The 20,474-nt window shown below is 37.2% G+C and overlaps 1 protein-coding gene across 2 annotated transcripts in view; it reads left to right on the forward strand.

Moving 5' to 3' along the window:
- AFG1L (AFG1 like ATPase) overlaps window positions 1-20,474 on the forward strand; it is a 190,560-nt gene that overhangs the window by 152,049 nt on the left and 18,037 nt on the right. For both annotated transcript variants that reach the window (XM_077780052.1, XM_077780053.1), the window contains exons 9-10: window positions 3,852-3,922; window positions 4,179-4,279. In XM_077780052.1, the coding sequence (XP_077636178.1) occupies window positions 3,852-3,922; window positions 4,179-4,279 (172 nt within the window). The remainder of the gene's footprint in view (window positions 1-3,851; window positions 3,923-4,178; window positions 4,280-20,474) is intronic.

A 20,474-nucleotide genomic window follows, 5' to 3' on the forward strand; every position in this document is an offset into this window, starting at 1 on the left:
GATAAGCCATGAATTCATTTTTATGCCTTTTTTTAATAGAAAACTGTTGAAGCTTTTAGTAAAACCCTATACAGAAAAATGATTCACTGTTTATTATTATGGACACTCATTATTATTTGAAAATACATAAAGTATTGTGATGAATACAGAATAACTTATGATTTCAGGAATTTTCAAGATTAATATATTTTGAGACTTTGGAAGCACTTTTCTGGGGGGGAATTCCCCGATTTTCCACCTGTGTGGTTATCCCCAACTCTCTTCTGGTTCTTCATGCCAGAAGAACGGCAAGTTTTCCATTGGAGTTTTAGTTGCCCTCAGCCTTCAGTCTGAAAGCTGTAAAATGGGTAATTCACCCCATTTTTTCCCTTTTCCCAAGTGTCAGCTCTCTCCAGAATCTTCCTGCTTCTGTTCACTGTTCAGTGCTTTCATATGACCTGTTTTTTATTTTGTCAAGAGTTTATAGCTGCCGTGGGTAGGAGGGTCAGTGGGGGAGAGCTTATGTGGTTCTACTGGACCAAGAACTCTTCTTGCTCTTCTGAGAGCACACCCTATAGGATTTTGCAAAGAAGGCTGCTTGGGTAATGGGTTTTTTGAGAACTCACTTGTCCAAAAATATCTTTATTTTGCTTGATTAATAATTTGATTGGGCATGGATAGTTTGATAATAGTTTCCCTTTAGAAACTTTTGGCTGCATACCATTATCTTTATGGTTCCATTATTAAAGTTGCAAAGTTTGATGGGAATTGATACAAATCAATGGGATAATAACACATACTACATGCATGGAAAGGTAGGGGTAGTATAGGTAAATTAATTGTTACATAATAGTTGCTCAATAAATACAGCTTTTGTTATTCCCTGTGTGACACATTGAAATAGTTGAGAATCATCTAAATTTTTTTACTAAAATTATGAAACATATTCAAAGATGTTTAAACCGGATATGAACCTGGATAATGAGGAACACTCTGTATCTTTTAAGCTAATATGGATAGGTGCATTTTAATTTCTCTTTCTAGTTTTCAAATTCTCATCCTTTTTTAATGTTTATTTTCAGAGAGAGAGAGCACACAGGAGGAGGAGGGACAGAGAGGGGGAGAGAAAGAATCCCAAGCAGGCTCCATGTGCAGCATGGGGGGGCCCAGTGTGGGGCTCAATCTCATAAACTGTGAAATCATGACCTGAGCCTAAACCAAGAGTCAGACACTTAGCCAACTGAGCCACCCAAGTGCTGCGCATCTAATTCTCATCCTTTAAAAAATGGTTAGCTCTGGGGCTCCTGGGTGGCTCAGTCAGTTAAGCGTCCAACTTTGCTCAGGTTGTGATCTCATGGTTTTTGAGTTCGAGCTCGGCTTTGGGCTCTCTGCTGTCAGCATGGAGCCCACTTTAGACCTCTGTCCCCTCCCTCTCTGCCTCTCCCCTGCACGCTCTCTCTCTTTCTTTCAAAAATAAATAAAAATATTTTAAAAAGTTAGCTCTTATTGATGCATTCTCTTAAATACGGAAATCTGGTTTGAGTGAGCATGAAAAGACTAAGGTTTTTTGGTAAATTACCTGTTAAGGGATTATGAATAAATTCATTTCTAGTCAGGATTTCTTTCACAGAATCCTCATTCATTTAATGTCAATATAGATATATCTAATAAAACCAAAAACACATTCTAGGCCCTCCTGTTTTTAAGACAATATGAAGTTGAGGTTCCTGTCCTTCGGCTAGTCAATAGAACTAAGTCCCTGAGGTCAAGTACAGTTTGGCTTAGATGGAAACAGTCTGTTCAATTGTATGTTACATGAATTACTTTTGTGAATATTTATTTTTAGGCCACTTAACACCAGTAAAAATTTTTATTTTGCATGTTATAACTTCTGAGTAACTTTTTATGATAATATAATAGAATTTTTATAAGATACTGCTATAATAAAAGTAATTGTGTCATTTCACATTATACACATTTCACATTTCACATATAGTGTGTCATTTTACTTAGAGTGAAATCATATATAATAGTGAAATCATATATAGTAATTTCATAGATGATGTAGAAGATGTGGCCTGACTAAAGTCTTGTGAGCCACGTTTTAATGTTACCTTGTATTTGAGCACAGAGTAAAACAGAAATCACCACTGATGAAATTTTCAAGCAATTATTTATTGGCCAAATATGCTTTTAGAAATGTAACCGTGTTCTGCCTGGGTTGTTTTTAGAATTCATTTCTCCCCTTCTGGTGGGTAACATGCCTATCCTAAGGAGATATTAACTTTCTGCAAGCCAACAGATATCTTGGGTGTCTGGCTTTACTCCTCCTCTCTATCTCTTAAAAAGTACTTGGGTTTCTCCAACAGTTGTATGCATTTATGCCCATTACAAGGTGGAGGCAATTCTAAATGAATTCCCAAGAATAATGTTGGCAAAGTCATCTAAACATACATGTGCTTGGTGTGGGCGTTGACAGTTACATTGGCTTGTGTGATTTCTTTGCACCTTTAAAAGTGTCATTTTGTCTCTATAATCATTTTCTGTAGTGCCATTTTTTTATTTGAATGCTACCCTACTCAGATGTCGTATAAGGCTTTACTTAAGTCAGATAGCAAGTCCCTGCTAAGTTAACCATTGCAGATGATGTTTTTAAGATCCTTTCAGGTGGAACGGTTATTATATGGAATGTGACACTTCCAAACCCTTCATAATAACTGAATAATAACATAATAAAATGCAAATGCATTTTAAAAGCATTTCCTATAGAACAGTTGAAGTATTAGGTGTTAAATGCCTATCACACCTGGTAATTATCTCAGGGGAGAAGTGAGTTTAGTTTTGTTTACACTTAATCTAAAGAAAAAATAATTTGCCATTTCAGTTTTCAGTAAGACTTTATTGAGATGAATGTCCAGAACTGAGTTTAATTGCTTCCACACCTAGGTGAGAGTGATTTGTGTATCAAAATTAACCATACTGGCAGGTCATCCTGTATAAGATTGTATATAGAGTTGAAGTAAACTTATATTTGCACTTGAAATTTTTTTTAACAGCATTTAATTTTTTTCTGCCACTTATTTTATTTTATTGACAGTTAATTTATAAACCTCCCTTTAAAAAAAAAAAGTGACAGGAAAAAAGGCCATAGTGTTATCACATTTGTATTTGTGAGTTCCCTAAACCATATGGTGATTTGTAATTAGAATACAAAGGATTCTTTGATGCGACCAAGTTCCTAGTAGCGGCGAAGTGGTAGGCATCTCAGAAGGAGAGAGTTTTCTTGAATTTCTGACAAGGACACTTTTGAGAGAAACTGTGTGGTCTATAATTGTCCTTATACTCGAAGTCTGATAAAGTTATTGATGTGCAGATCAAGTTGGTATTTTGAAGCTGGTAATTTAATTCTGGATGTTTGATCCTCTCAGTCAGTGGCTTGACTTGATTTTTTTTTTAAGCAGCTTCAATATTTAATTTCACATGTACCCTCTCAGTAGAGATTTCAAAGGATACTTTGCTGGATGCTTGACTGCCTTGTCTATTTGCTCTTGTTTCGCATGCAAGAGAGAGCCAGAAGCCTTTCTTCTCATTGTGTACACATAGTATTAATGGATTTACTCTGCCTGTTCGTCTCATTACTGGAAACAGCCAGAAGCACAGAAGTCTTTCAGTGTATGCAAATAAGGCAGAATCATCTACCTGAGAGTTAATATTCTCTGCTTTTAAGTGTATTCTAAATCTAATGTTTGTATTTAGAGCATAACATCCTGTTCTCTTTCTTTATGGGCAAAAAGCTAAGCAGGCTCAGGCAGCTGTTTGATGTTGGCTTCAAGTGTTATTAATTTCATATTCTATTATTCTTTTCACTGTAGCACAAGTGAAGCTGATGTGGAGGCTGTCATGGATAAGTTGTTTGATGAGCTGGCTCAGAAACAAAATGATTGTACGTAAGTTAATTTCTCTTGAAAGAGAATACATTTAGAACACAATGCCCAATCTCCACTGACCAATTAATAAGTTCCATTGCTGTATATGGGTTGATGCCACGCTCAAGTGGCAGTCATTGTATCAGCATTTTGTCTAATTTATGTGTTGAATCATGTGCTATTATTCATCAAGCTATGCATTTCCTATCTGTAAGAGATGAATTTTATAGTAATTATCCAGACAAGATTGAGTCTTTGTTCATGTTCCCATAGTAACTAGACCAAGGATTCTAAAAGTGCAAGGCAGAGAGCTGCGGCTGAATAAAGCCTGTGGAACTGTTGCCGACTGCACATTTGAAGAGCTGTGTGAGAGAGTAAGTATCCAGACACGTCCAGACTCATTGGCCTTTTCACATGTTAAAATACTTCATATTTTCCTCTCTGCCTATTTCAGATTTTAAAATACCATTCACAGAGTCGGAACTGATTTAAAAGTCTCATTATGGGAAAATACTCATCTGTATATGCCCTGTGCCTTTTATAGATATTGGCTCAAAATTTGCACTTAGAGGGATGCTAAAGCAAAATTAGAAATACAGAAAGAACTGTCAACTGTTGCTGGAAGCAAAACAAAAATCAGTTTTAGGGATGTTTTGTAAAAGTCAAACATAAGAGAATTTTTTTTCTTTCTAAATTGTGGTGAGGTTAGTATGTGGAACAAGGAAAATGAAGTAATACCACCATGATCCAAGGAAGTAGGACATAAAAGAATTTTGTCCCTCGTTCGCATTGCCCACCTGTTATTCCCATAACTGACCTATTTGAGTGATGGTCAAAGACAGTGAATTTCTACAACCGTGGCATCTATATTATATAATAACATTCAACACAGAAAAAACTGTATATATACACACGCATTCACATAAATGAGAAAGACCTGGATTGCAACTTCATTATAGATATGAATTGTGTCTTTTAGAAGCTCTAAAATTCTCAGTACTCAGTGAATATTCAGTGTATTTATTGATGGTAAATATTGAGAAAAATCCAAATTATACATAACTTGAAGCATAATTCCTCAGTTGCCATGTAAATGGTCTCTCACTTATCTTAAGTTTTAGGTAACTAAAAAAGAATTTTTCGGTGAGTGGGAAGTTACCAACCATTTTATGAGTACTTTTCTTAAAAGCTAATGACTTAATTACTTTTAGCCAGTGTATATTTGTTATTTTTACGTCAGAGAGATGAATCTACTCTACAGTTGTTATTACAGAAATAAAGCACTTCAGCAAGGTTTAAGATCTAGTAAGATCGTCTGACAATGTGACGACATCATCCCTGTTAGTGAAAGTCGTTCTGGGTGATGTGGACCCTTCGTCCTTCTATGGGATCAGTTTCATCAAGGTCCTAATAACCTTTTATCTCTAGATAAAATTCTATGAATGCTTCCATTTAAGTTTTACTTACTTTGCCAGAGAAATAAACTTGAGAAAAATCCTATGTATTGAAAAGATGAGGCTCATCTTTCTTCAATAGAAGGAGACCTAGTGAGGAGAGGGGAAGATCAGACCTGTTGTGTTGGGGGTGTGGGGGAATGGTCTCCTGGAGCAGATACTGAGTATTTGGTTTTTTTATGTGCTCATATTTCAGGCGATACTTAGTACCAGGAAACTCAGGGATTCAGATCTTCATAGTCCACTCTGTGGAGGTGGTAGGGAAGAAGCTGTTGCAGAGAATTCTTTTTCCTTTATTTACAAAATTTCAGAACAATGAAATAAATTCAGGTAAAAAGTTACTAGTATACATCTTACCTCCTTAAATCAAGTTATGGTCTGAGTCAATGATGAGATTTTATCCCAAACTTTTCTTAGAATTCTTTTTTTTAATTAAAAAAATTTCTTTTAATGTTTTTTATTTATTTGTCAGAGAGAGAGAGAGAGAGACAGCATGAGCAGGGGAGGGTCAGAGAGAGAGGGAGACACAGAATCTGAAGCAGGCTCCAGGCTCTGAGCTGGCTGTCAGCACAGAGCCTGATGCGGGGCTCGAACCCACAAACCGTGAGATCATGACCTGAGCCGAAGTCAGCGCTCAACTGACTGAGCCACCCAGGCGCCCCTTCTTAGAATTCTGAGGGCCCATGTGAAACAAGCTAGGTCTATGCATGTGTGTTGAAATTTTACGTGTGACTGCATATGTCCTAACTTCCTTATCACGCATTCAACTGCATCCCCTGAATTGGCGTTGCAAGGCAGCTGAAGGACCAGAGTTGTCGGGAGGATTCAGCATTGGTTGAACAAGTGGGTAAGATGATTTTCAAGAGGCCTTTCAACACCAAAACGGTGACTCTTTAATTTAAGGGTTGATGAAGAATGTGAGGAGGGAAAGAGGACAAAAAGAGTTGGGGATAATCTTTGACATTGGATTCACACCCTCCCTGAAGGAATCTGACCCGTTCTCTACTGACCTCTTTGTAGTCTCTCTCCTGTCCTGCCTGTCCCCTGTCCTTCAGCCAGGCTGGCTCCTTGCCTCATTTGGACATGGTATTGCCAGAGGTCAGCATATTTGGGAAACGGCACACACAAATCAGCAGTGCTGCAGGCATGGTTTTGCTGCTGAGAAGGTAAAGGGCCAGGGAGATTCCTGGGCTGCCTCGGCTCTGGTGATTAATGCCCTTATTCCCTGATGCTAATCACCACTGTTGGCTTCCAGACACCATCAGCCTTGACTCTTGGCCAAATAGTAGAGATAAAAGCTATTCATCCTTTAGTATTTACTCAGAGTGTAGCAAGCACAGGACACAAACCAGAAGTAGTTCCCAACCAGAGGTTTCGTTTGGAATACATGAAATGAAATAAAGCATTAGATGGAGAAGCAAAATGTTTTTTTTTAACAGCTCCCCAAGAGATACCGTTAGGTACAGTTATAAGTCTAACCATATATGAACTAATGCACCATAATCAAGATTAATAGACAGATGAAGACCAAAACACATAGCTGATGAATTTCCATTCCTTGAATACTAAAAAACAAAAAAAAGGAAACTAATAAACAAGAAGTTGACAGTGAACATGTGTACACCCATGCATATGCATCAACTGATATATTTTGCTGCATAGACTTTGCAAACACACCTGGCTACCTGTCATTATTTTTAAGACACAAATAACTAACTACTCTTGCAAATAGTTACTTGTGAGCACAGTTGTCAGTTGAGGAAACAATTTTCTGCAGGTGTAAGAATTACATTTTTCAATAAGGGAAATTTAGGTATAGTCAGTTTACTCATTAAGCCTTTAGAATTCAGTTTTGGCTCACTTTCCTTGAACAGAGTTCTTTCATTTTTGGTCCACAAAAGTTTAACCCTAAAGCAAGCGTTTCTCAAACTACTTGGTTTCAGGAACCCTTTACACTCTTAAAAATGATTGAGAGACCCAAAGAACTTTTGGTTTATATAGGTTATCTCTGTTGATATTTACTCTATGAATTAGAAATTAAAACTGAAAAAAATTTTACAATGTTTATAATTTATTTAAAATACAATGATAAAAACCATTATATTCAACCCATCAAATTAGCATAAGTAACATTTTTATGAAAAATAACATTTTCCAAAGTGAAAATAATTTAGTAAAGAGAGTGACATATTTTTTGCAGAGCTCTTTAATGTCTGGCCTAATAGAAATTAAGGACAACTTCATATTTACTTCTACATTCAATCTTTTGTCATAGTTTGGTTAAAGTATGTAAAAAAATTTGGTCTCACATAGATATGTAGTTGGAAATGGGAAAAATATTTTAATAGCCATATCAGATAATCGCAGATACTCTTTTTTTTGTAAGTTTATTTTTACTTTTTTGAGAGAGAAAGTGAGAGAGAGCAGGAGAGAGGCAGAGAGGGAGGCAGAGAGAGAGGAAGAGAGAGAATCCCAAACAAGCTCTTCACTGTCAGCACAGAGCCCACGAACGGTGAGATTATGACCTGAGCCAAAATCAAGAGTCAGATGTTTAACCGCCTGAGCCACCCAGGTGCCCCATGAATACTCTTTTTTGAAGATACATGAAAATTCAACAAGAACGTCCTTTCACAGAGCACACTATGAAAAGGGCGGGGGGAGGTAACGTTATAGTAGAGAAATCTGACAGACACTGCTTCAGACACATGTGATCAAGGTTAACATCAACAGCAATAATTCATGTTGAAAGTTTATACCCTTGATATAACAAATATGCCATACTATGTAAGATGTTAATAATAGGGGAAACTGGGGGCTCCTGAGTGGCTCAGGTGGTTGAGCATCCAGCCCTTGATTTTGGCACAAGTCATGATCCCAGGGTCGTGGGATCAAGCCCCACAACTGGCTCCATCCTAAGTGTGGAGCCTGCTTAAGATTCTTTCTTTCTCACTTTGTACCTCTTCCCTGCTTACATTCTCTCTCTAAAATAAATATAAATATAATAATAATAATAATAGTAAATAGGGAAAACTGAGTTTGGAAGTATATGAAAACTCTCTGTACTGTCTTTTCAATTTTTTTGTAAGCCTAAAACTATTCTAAAAAAAGTCTATTTAAATTTTTTAAAAAACTTGACAAGAAGATTTTAAAATGTTAGTTACAATGTAGCATCTGAAAGAGTATAAGTGTATTTTTGGCATTCTATTATTCTTCTTGAACTTTAAATGGATCTTTTGTTATGCATGATTTTATAAGAGAATGAATGCACTGGCTGTTAGAAAATATTGATTGAGTTATATAGATCTTCCAAATGTTGGCACATTTAATTATATAGTATCAAAACATTAGATTCATTAATATCACCATCAGTCTCATCAGAAAAGAAGCACATATTTAAGAATTGGGAAGCTGTTAAGTTCATGGTGGAAGCAACAAGCTTTCCAAAATTCCAATTTTCATTTGTTTGCTCAATTTTATCACTGACAACAAATTACTTTTAGTTGTTTTCCTTGAAGTGACAGTCTTACTTGTTCCTTTTCAAGAAAATGTCTGTGAAATATCATAAGAAAATGTCTGCCCAGTGTAAATAACCATAGTTTGCCTGTAACTTATTCTTTCAAATAAAAATTATGTTCCATGATAAAAGTGGCTAGTTCAGCTAGCAACTCAAACAAGTGCACAAGTGCTTTTCCTCCAGATAACAATTATATGTGGTATATAGTGGAAGTGCTTTATGTGTACTTCCTTCACCACAAAGAATACTAAAAAGATGTGTTCTCAAGAGTTGAGGTTTTAAAAAATCCTCTTTACTACTTCTTCAAAGACATTCTGAAGTGGAATTGGATTTTTTTTTTCTGTGAGTACATTCACAGTGAAGAACACCATATGGTTTGGTGCCGCTGCGTTGATTCATGCTTAGGTACCAGCAGTTTTACCTACCATTGCTTTTGCACCACTACTGAAAATGTCAGCACAGTGAAAAAGGTAAATAGTGTCCTAGTATTATTATTACAAGTTTTGACCTCAAAGGACCCCTGAAAGTATCTCAGAGACCCCTAGAGATCTTCAAACTGCTCCGTGAGAGCCACTGACTTAAGTAACAGTATTTCTGACTTCTGCTATGCCCTATAGTTGAGCCAAGTACCTGTGTCAAGGTAAGGAAAGGAGACCTGAAAGCTCATGTCACATCCACAGAGATGACTCTGCCTCACTTCCCCATACTGTAGCTCTGATGTGCAGGGAGTGACAGGAAACAGAGACCACCCAAATATATTCTCCTTTACCCTTCTACAGTTCCCTTTCTTCATATCATGACAGGGAGAGAGACATGATAATATTCTTATTAAAGAGTAAAGATATGAGGCCGCCTAAGGTTGGAGGTCCCTCGCCTGGAGGTGTAGGTCCTTTACGGCTTTCAGGAGGACCCAAGGGTCAGTAGCATAGCTACTGGATCGTGTGAATATGCCAAGCCACCTTAGTTGGACAGGTCTGTACTAAGGTTCTTAGCAGGGAGGGGCGCTCTCACACTGCAGGATGTCTGTGCTACAGCCAGCTTCATGCTCCTTAAAAGGCTCAAAAATTAGCTCAGAGGTGGGAACTCACAAAGTATCTGACTATACGGATTCATGGTAGAATCAGAATTAAAGATTTGTTGTAACCTGTCCAGAACATTTTCAGATAGAGTGTAGTGATTAAGAGCACAGAGTCTGATTCCCAGACTACCAAGGAGTTCAAGCCACTTGCTAACTATATAATCTTGAGAAAGTAACTTAACATCTTGGTACCTCAATTGGTGCCTACCTATTATAAATATTAAGTGAGTTAATACATATAAAATATTTGGAATGACACATGGCAATGTTTGCTTTATTGTTATGCAAGTGCTATAAGCTCTCCTAATTACATTTGCTTTTCTTTTTTTTTTTTAATTTTTTAATGTTTTTTATTTATTTCTGAGAGAGAGCGGGGAGGGTCAGAGAGAGAGGGAGACGCAGAATCCAAAACAGGCTCCAAGCTCTGAGCTAGCTGTCAGCACAGAGCCCGACGCCAGGCCTGAACCAACGAACTGTGAGATCATGACCTGAGCTGAAGTTGGACACTTAACCGACTGAGCCACCCAGGTGCCCCTGCATATGCTTTTCTGAACTGACCATATTGAATTGTAGATTTGCAAAGAAAGAATGCCAGAGATATCAACAAACTAGATGTTAACCTACAGGGTTGTAGATGTGAGGAAATGCGCTTGGAGCGGGGAGAGAGAGAGTTGTGAATAGAGGGCAATGATCTGGGCCTCTTTAGTTTTATTTATGGCTTATAGTCAAAACCTTCTTTTATCTATGATGGCACTAATAGACAAATTTCTACCTAATGTATAGGTCTATATATATATTATTTTTTCTTTGAAGGGGCCATGGCTCAAAAATAATCATTACAGACTATCAACCCATTCATTCCTTGCCAAAGATTTTCTTTTATGGTGGTGTCAGGTGTGGTAGTTGGGTCAGTCTCAAGCTTTAAGAGCCTCCCAGAAAACCAGGCCATCGACAGCTGGGACTGTCCCAGCTATACCACATGCCTGCTTTTTTACTTGGGGTTGGATGTGTTTTTATATTTGCTCAATGGTTCTTGTTTACTGAACTATTTAGCCTGACTCAGAAGATCATTATAATTAATTAAGAATTTTAGGTTATATCTGAAACCAAATGATCTCAGGAGTCCTCTTCATGCAAGTATTCAGTATCTGAATTGGCATAGTTATATGGTTGCAAAGAAATGAAAACTTATCATAACAAGAAAATAGTCACAAATGAACTAACCACTTAAAAATGTAGCTCATGGGTGCTTGGGTGGCTCAGTTGGTTAAGTGTCCAACTTCGGCTCAGGTCACGATCTTGCAGTTCATGGGTTCAAGCCCCACATCAGGTTCTGTGCTAACAGCTCAGAGCCTGGAGACTGTTTCAGATTCTGTGTCTCCTTCTCTCTCTGCCCCTCCCTTGCTCACACTCTGTCTCTCTCTGTCTCAAAAATAAATAAACATTAGGCGCGCCTGGGTGGCTCAGTCTGTTAAGCATCTGACTTCGGCTCAGGTCATGGTCTCACAATTTGTGGGTTTGAGCCCTGTGTCAGGCTCTGTGCTGACAGCTCAGAGCCAGGGGCCTGTTTCAGATTCTGTGTCTCCCTCTCTCTCTGACCCTCCCCTGCTCACGCTGTCTCTCTCTCAGAAATAAACAAAATAAATAAATAAACATTAAAAAAAATTTTTTTTAATGTAGCCTTTCCTCAAATGTCTGTCACAGCTTATACTAGTACCTAGCCCCACCCACCATGTCTAAGTCTTTTGCCAGTCAGTCACTGCTTGTCTGATGTATAGTAAACATCCCACCGTAACAATATAGATAAAAAAGCAAGCCTGTCCATGCAAATGAAGATTGGTCAACTTGATGAAGAAAAAAAAAAATGAAGGATAATAATATCATAAAAACTTCAAAAGAAAATAATGGAAATATTTATGAATTAAAAGAGGATTTTGAGTGGTGCCTGAGTGTCTCAGTTGGTTAAGCATTTGATTCTTGGACTTTGGCTCAGATCGTAATCTCATGGTTCATGAGTTTGAGGCCCATGTTGGGCTCTGCACTGACAGCTACGAGTCTGCTTCAGATTCTCTCTCTCCCTCTCTCTCTGCCCCTCCCCCGCATATGCATACTCTCTTTCTCTCAAAATAAGTAAATAAACCTAAAAAGAAAAAAGAGGCTTTTGAAAAAACCGATGAACTCCTTAAATATTTTTGTAAAAATATTTTTCTGTGTAGTTTAACAACCAAATTGTGAAATACAGGATGTGCTATTTTATCATCCTAAAATTTTATCAAGAAAGTTATTCTGAAAATGAATAGTAATTTGTTCATTGCTTATTCTAGGAACTTATAGTTGCTATTCTCATCCATATTCTGTTAACTAAGCCAAAATGACATTTTTATAAGCATTGTTTGCATTTTTCAAGATAAAACAAGATTAGAGGTTGAACTGAAGGATCAATTTTTACTAATTATAGATGATGATTTGTATCTTCCAAGGAAATAACCGTATGTTGGGTTACATGTTATGTTTTTTGTATTTTGCTGTTTTAAAGGGAAAAGGAAAAAAGACCTTTAGAGAAATGCCCATAAAAGAGGGTGGACTAGAAATTTAAAACCTATAGCCACTTGAATGTGGCCGTTTTCATGATGTAAAGGGGGTTGGGGTAAAGAAGAATCGGAAAGAATGAAGAAAAACTGGGTTGAGAGAACGCCTTCCTACTCTTCACATGACAAGCTTTCTGTTCCAGTACTCATCGTGAGGCCAAACAATCTTGCTCACCTTCTGTTCCCAAAGTAGGGCAAGAATAGCTCCTTAGGTGATGCAGCGTATAGCCAAAAATGTTAAGTCTGTAAGCCATTGGTGACTTAGACTCAGCCACCTGAAGCTTCTCTGAGGGAGAAAGCTTGCTTTCATTTTCTGTGAAAATGTGCCTGGTCCCCCTAATGGGGAGAAAGCACCTAGGGATTCCCTGAGTGTCTCGAGGGAAAGATGAATGTGGTATACACCCCCAAGGTGTTATCTGTCTTAAGAGTACAATTATTTTGAGGGTCTGATTTAGTATTGGACACAACTTCTCATATTCCCTTTAAGATTACTTCTGTTAGAAAGTATGACAAAACAGTATTTAATATTTGTTTTGGTCTTTGAGAGGAATGTATCATTTACCTGCTCAAGGATTAAGAAGTATGAAATAAAATTTTAAAAATTAAAGTTGTTATTAGCTTTTCAAAATTAGGATTTTTGTAAAATTTTAAAGTAAATGACCTGGGGCACCTGCATGGCTCAGTCACGTAAGCATCTGAGTCTTGATTTTGTCTCAGGTCATGATCTCACAGTTCATGAGATTGAGCCCTGCATTGGGCTCTGTGTGCAGAGCCTACTTGAGATAGTCTCTCCCCCTCCTTTTCCCCCTCCCCTGCTCACATGATTGCTCTCTTGCTCTCTCTCAAAATAAAAAATAAATAAAAATAAGCTGAATGATCTGACTTGTAATATCACAACCCTAAACTACAGAATTGGATTCCCAAACTACCAAGGAGTTCAAGTCCTTGCTCTGCCAGAAACTAGCTATGTGATCTTGGGAAGATAACTAGCATCTCAGTGCCTCAATTTCTCTACGTGTAAAACAGGAATAATAACAGAAATAGTTCTCTAAACATAAGGTCTAGACAAGAAAAGATTGATAAAGGTTTGAGGAAATGTAGATCAAGCAATTAATTAGACTGTAAAACACTTATAGGGTATTTAAAAAAATTTTTTCTAAATTTATTTACTTTTGAGAGAGAGAGAGAGAGAGAGAGAGCACAAACTGGGGTGGGGGAGAGAGAGAATGGGAGACACAGCATCCAAAGCAGGTTCCAGACTCTGAGCCATCAGCACAGAGCCCGACGTGGGTCTCAAACTCACAAACTGTGAGATCATAACCTGAGCCAAAGCCTGGCACCTAACTGAGCCACCCAGGCGCCCTACACTCTTTAAGTACTTTAAAGGTACTTGTTTGATTTTTAAAATTTTTTAATACTGTGGCTTTTCTAATGCTTCCCTACCAACTGGCTTTTTTTTTTTTTAAAGTTTTATCTATAAAGTAATTCTGTGATTTTTAATTTTCAAGTTTTTCTATTTCCCACCATAAAATACATTATTTAATATACTCCATAATATCTTTCCCCTGGATTAGATCAGTTGACTCAGAATTGGCAATTACTTAGGACATTGCTAATTAAAATATTCAGTAAAATATATTCCAATAGGTATATTATCACTTTGAAATGTATTTTATAAAAAAAGTTTGAGAATTGTTAGAATACACTATTTTTGTTTCTTTTGTAAAAAAAATTTTAATGTTTTATTTATTTTTGAGACAGAGAGAGATAGAGCATGAGTGGGGAAGAGATGGGGGGGGAGGGGGGGATACACAGAATCCAAAGCAGGATCCAGGCTCTGAGCTGTCAGCACAGAGCCCTACATGGGGCTTAAACCCATGAACTGTGAGATCGTGACCTGAGCTGAAGTTGGATGTTTAACCAACTGAGCTACTCATGTGCCCCTATTTTTGTTTCTTAAAATAACCTAAAGATTCTAAGGCAAAAGATTGTGAGAAAAAACTAGAAATAAATTACAGTATTAAAAAACCTATAAGATTTCTATGTATTTTAGGATGAAATATTACTTAGCTCTTTTATCTTTTTATTGTTAACCAAGAAATAAATGTTGTGTAAGATTCCCCCCTTCCAAAGAAGTTTACAATTTAGTAAAGGAAATAACATGAACAAATGCCACACAGTGTTGTAGAGTGGAAAGAGGCGCAACCAAATCAAGAGATAGGCATTCTAGTCCTTAGTCAGATACCATGTAGCTGAGTGGCCTTGGGCAAACCGCTTAACATCTCTGGGTCCAAGTATCTCATTTGTAAAATGTGTGATATGATCAACTGATTTCTTTCATTCTTTTGAGCTGTAACAGTCTATTTTAAGGAGTTGTGCTCATTAGTACATCTTATGAGTACATCAGGAATTAAAAGTGAGGATAGTAAGGATTGGGAAGACTCTGAGGAGACATGAGATTTAAGGAAGAAGTTGATCTTGACCTTGATAGGTGAGTAGAATCTAGATGAGCAGAGTGAATGTATTTCAACCATAATCTGAAGCCAAGCACTGAATGTTTCAGGAGGAACAGAAGATGCTTTCCTAATGAGAGCAGAGTACATGTTAGAAAAGAGGAATAAGAATGAAAATTTTAGACAGATCTAGCATAAAGACCAGGCAGAGAAATGTAGACTTCTAACCATGGTCCACAAAAAGTCATTTTATATTGAACAGGACCATGGTACATGAAGTAATAGGATGATTAATGAGGCAGTACATGCTAAGAAGGGTGGTAACTTACCAGCATGTTCCAGTGGGTCAGCAAATAGTAAGTATTCCCCTTGGAAATGGCTGTTTTTCAAGAAGGAAAACTTGGGCAAATAAACCAACATGCTAGGTAATTGATTGTTACCTTTTATGCAAGGTAATAGCGAGAGCCCTACCCTTTTTATATTTTATGATACTTCTCTCTAGTCATTCAACAGATATTTGCTGAGTACTTAATGGAAGGCTGGCATAGTTCTGGGTGCTATAGGGGGTACCAACGTGAATAAGAGTTCATCTGTACATTCACACAACCTTAATTTAGAAGAGAAAATATGATCATTACATAGATCACTAGAATGTGAGGCAGATTATAATTAGTACTATAGAATTAGTGTGAGCAGAAAGTTGTGGTTAATTAAAAAGGAACTAGGCCATAAAGGCTGGAAAGTTGAAGATTATGCTGGCATGGGAGAGGAGGGAGGAAGTGTGGGAGTGGCTGTTTGGTTGTTCCTAGGAATAGAGCATCATGGGGGGAACCTATGATCTCTTCTTCCTCTGAGGTTTTCTGTTTTTATGAAAAATACAGAGGTAGGAAATCGCAGAGTATATTCAGAGAATTGAAGGTTCAGGAGGGTTCTACTTCCATTAACGACAGAGTAGCACCTATTTGGCCAACCCACCGTTAGATCATAGCTATAACTGGACAAAATCTAAGAAATAACTGTCTGGGAGGCATTGTTGAGCAACCAAAAGCAGGGAGAAATTGGAGCTCAAGCACCACTTGGAAGAAAGGAAAGACACTGGTGAGTTTCTTATTCTTATAGGTTTTTTTGTTGTTGTTTTGGGTGGTTGTTTTGTTTTGTTTTGTTTTTTGCCATATGGAACATCTAAAACTCAGTAGAAACCTGAAATATTCCTGGCTTGAGGAATGAGAAGAGGGCTAGAAAATAAGAAAAGAAATGATGGAATGGAGAGAACCACAGAAGAGCCCAAAGTTCGTCACAGAGACTGCCCAAATCTTGGGTTGACCTGTGAACTGCATATGCACAGCACCAAGCACACTGAACAAAGATTTCAGTCACTGCTCATCACAGAGGAGACAGAGTTTGGAGTTTGAGACTAGCCAAGTTAACTACCTGCTAAAATAGCAACAATAGAAAATCAATATATCTTGGTGGAATATAAAAGAATTCCAAGTCTCCAACAACATATCATTCTAGATGATATCTAGAATATAATCCAAAAATTGCTAGGTGTGTGCTAGAATAATATCTAGAATACAATAAAAAATTGCTAGGTGTGTGCAGACATAGGAAAATATCCATTTTAAAAAAGAAATGATAATCAACCAAAACTGATCCTGAGATGATACAGATGTTGGAATTAGAGAGAAGGATTATAAAGTGGCTTTTTTTATATCTATACTCAAGGGTATGAGGGGAAATATACTGGTAATGAATAAACAAATAGGAAATCTTAGCAAAGAAATTGAAACTATAAGAAAAACAGTGGAAATTCTAAAACTAAAAGTTGAGAATTCTAGACCTAAAAATCTTTTAGTTTACTGTACTTAATACCAAATTGTAGAAGAAAGTAGAGTTAGTGAACTCGTGATCAATAGAAATTATGCAATGACCTGAAAAACAGAAACATTATGGGGGGGTGAAACAAAACCTCATGACATAAGCTATAACAAAAATCAACTATATCATTAGAGTCCTAGAAGGAAAAGAGAGAATGGGATAGAAAAATTTTTTTGGAGAAATAATAGCTGAAGTTTTTCCAAATATAAGAAAAGATATAAATTTACAGATCCCAGAAGCTCAACAAATCCCTAGCAGATACAAAGAAAATTACTCCTAGGAACATCATAGTCAAATGGTTGAAAACCAAAGATAAAGAAAATTTCAAAGCAGCCAGGGGCACAATAGTATAGTTGAAGACTTCCTATCAAGAAGCAATGGATAAACAGTGCAGTATCATCTTTAAACTACTGAAAGGAAAAATCACCCAACAATCAAGAACTCTTTTTCCAGACAACTTAAGGGTCATGGATGGAATTTGGATAGTATATAGGAGACTGGTATGCACTCAGGCAGAATAGATGGGGTGAAGTCGGTATAAAAGGGCTTGCATATCAGGTGGTAGAGTTTGAATTAGAACCTTCATCAGTGTAAAAAAAAATACAAAAACAGGGGCGCTTGGGTGGCTCAGTCGGTTAAGTGTCCAACTTCAGCTCAGGTCATGATCTCATAGTTCATGGGTTCGAGCCCCGCATCGGGCTCTATGCTGACAGCTAGCTCAGAGCCTGGAGCCTGTTTCAGATTTTGTATCCCCCTCTCTCTCTGACCCTCCTCTGTTCATGCTGTCTCTCTTTTTCTCTGTCAGAAATAAATTTAAAAAAATCATTAAAAAACTCCCCAAAAACAAATGTGTCATTCTTTAACAGATCTATATTGGATAATCTGGCAAAGTTGTATAAGATTGGCACTGCTGCTACCATATATGGAGCCTTTGTGTGCATTAGATAAAGCTCCCCAAGAGGGGCATGGAGCTAAGTGAGCAAATCATGCCTTTATGTGTCCCTTCCTCTAGTTGATGCTACCCCTCATCAAGGTCTGTCTCTTGGATCGCTTCTCGGCCTTTTGGCTAAGATCAAGTGAAGGTCTGTGGCTTGGAATACAGAACATAGATTGAATCTCTGCTCCCAGTTGCCCCCCAGGTATACGTGATAGATTGGAAAGAACAAGATTAATATGAGGGAAATATGTACGATCGGATGTAGAGAGGTCTCAGGGCCAAGGACATGCCACCTAGGGCTCTGATGTTTTCAATTTGGATGACCAGAGGAATGGCAGGATCCTTGACAAATACCTGATGTAAGGGAAGGGGACTTACAAACAACTGGAAATCTAAGACTGAAGATACACAGCTGGAAGTTATTTATAGAGATGTATTAGTTTGAAGTTGAAAGGAGTCCATGAAATCACCTGAACTGACATTGAAAAAGGAAAAGGTGGGGCACCTGGGTGGCTCAGTTGGTTAAGCATCCGACTTTGGCTCAGGTCTTGATCTTGCGGTTCTTGTGTTCAAGCCCCGCATCGGGTTCTGTGGCTGGCAGCTCAGAGCCTGGAGCCTTTTTCAGATTCTGTCTCCCTCTCTGTCTCTGCCCCTCCCCCGCTCATGCTCTGTCTCTCTCTGTCTCAAAAATAAATAAAACTATAAAAATAAAAAAAAAGAAAGAGATGAGGGGTGTGGATGGGATTGGAAAATCTTACCATGGGATTTAGTAGAAGGAAACAGAGTCAAGGTCCTAGTACAGCTGAATCAAAGGGACATTAGAAACAACTAAAATCTCCCATCATTTCTTGAAGAATTTTTTTAAATGGAAGTAATTTACTGGATTGGTAACATCTTGGGATTTAGAGGTTACTATGTAAAATGTCTTAATAGATATATATATATATAAAACAAGCCTCTGCTCTTAACCTAATCTTACTGTTTTCCAGCCTTATTATATGTGGAAAAACTCTGTGAAATGGAAATTATTCTTCACATTTACATGGAGATACAAAAATTATCTTATGTACCTTCCCCCCAGTTTTTTTAAACCCATTTGCCAACTTCTCCTTTTTATTTCTTTTTTTCTTTCATAATTTATTGTCAAGTTGGATTCCTCCCCCCAGTTTTATTGAGAAATAATTAACATACATCACTGTATAAGGTTTAAGGTGTACAGCATGTTGCTTTGATTTATGTATATTGTGAAATGTGATTACCCACAATAGGTTTAGTTAACATCCATCATTTCATATAGATAAAAAGAAGAGTGATTGCCTCATAACTAGAAGTTTGCACCTTTTAACCACCTTCCTCCATTTCCCTTCCAGCTCCCCACCTTTGGTAACCACAAATCTGATCTCTTTTTCTGAGTTTGGTGTTTTTTGTTTTTTAGATTCCACATATAAGTGAGTTTAAGTTAGTTAACAAGCTTAAAAGAGGTACTACTGTTTAGTATCTAAAGTTCTTAACATTTTATTTCCCTGATTCTCTTTTGCTTCCTATATAATTAAAGCAAACTAAATAACAAAATAAGCCTTAAAAAGAAATAGAAAAAGAATAATTTAGGCATGTATTTATTTATAGCAAAAAGTATTACAGATACAAACATATACTCACAAATAGAATTATGTAGATTTTTTTAAAAAGCAAGGTAAAGAGAAAATAGGGAATAAGTTGAAAGGAAAAGATAGTATATATAAATCCATATCATAAACTTCTATAAAGTTCTTACACTGAACAATTATATCAGCTGTCAGCTTCTCCCAAAGAGGGGGAAAGATGTTCAGTAAGTTAGAAGACAGAAAATTAGTTACTCAGGAGAAGTGAAGCCCTTTCTGGCACTTGGACCTGTAGAGACTTCTAAAAGGTGCCAACAAACAGTTTTTTCAGCACTATTCCTGCTGTAACTACATGTTTCTTCCACACAGATTCTTACATACAAGCTGGGGCCCTAATGACAAAGTACTGTTCAATGAATCTGGTACTATAAGAGTCAAAAATGCCTCATAAGTAATTTTTTCTATTTATTATCAAGCTTGATCCAGAGAAATTGTTTAGAGATTGGATAAATGCTTGGAGGTTTGGATAGACTCATGTTCAAAGCTTTCATGAATGTTGTATATTCTAATAAAAGTTGAGCAGCAGATAATTCAAGGTTGTCTTTTTGGTAAGAAGATGGAGTGAAGAATTCTATTGGTCTTACTCAGTTTGAAGCATTTGGCCCTTTGTGTATCTAACAGCACAGAGAGGCATTCAGCTGTGCTCTAATTAACTTTTTAGTGTCTTTAGAATATGAATTAGCATTTTCCACCAAGTATTTCCATGATTTTGAAAGCAGAAGAGTGGGAGGAAGAATAATTCTTTGATATCCATTTCTTTTCCAACTGTGATTAGGCTTTTTAGGTGTCTGAGTCTAAGAGGATTCAGGAGAGTCTGTGAACTCTCACAAAGAAAAGCAAAACAAAAATAACAATCTCTGCTTTTCTAAGACTTTAACATGTATAGAAGTCATCATCCTCAAATTTAAAGTAAGTTACTGTGGGTGCCTGGGTGGCTCAGTTGTTAAGCATCTGACTTCGGCTCAGGTCATGATCTCGGGTGAGCACAAACCCCTCTTTGGGTAAA

The sequence above is a fragment of the Crocuta crocuta genome, unplaced genomic scaffold (genome assembly GCF_008692635.1).
Source record: "Crocuta crocuta isolate KB4526 unplaced genomic scaffold, BGI_CrCroc_1.0 scaffold147, whole genome shotgun sequence".
Lineage (NCBI taxonomy): Eukaryota > Metazoa > Chordata > Mammalia > Carnivora > Hyaenidae > Crocuta > Crocuta crocuta.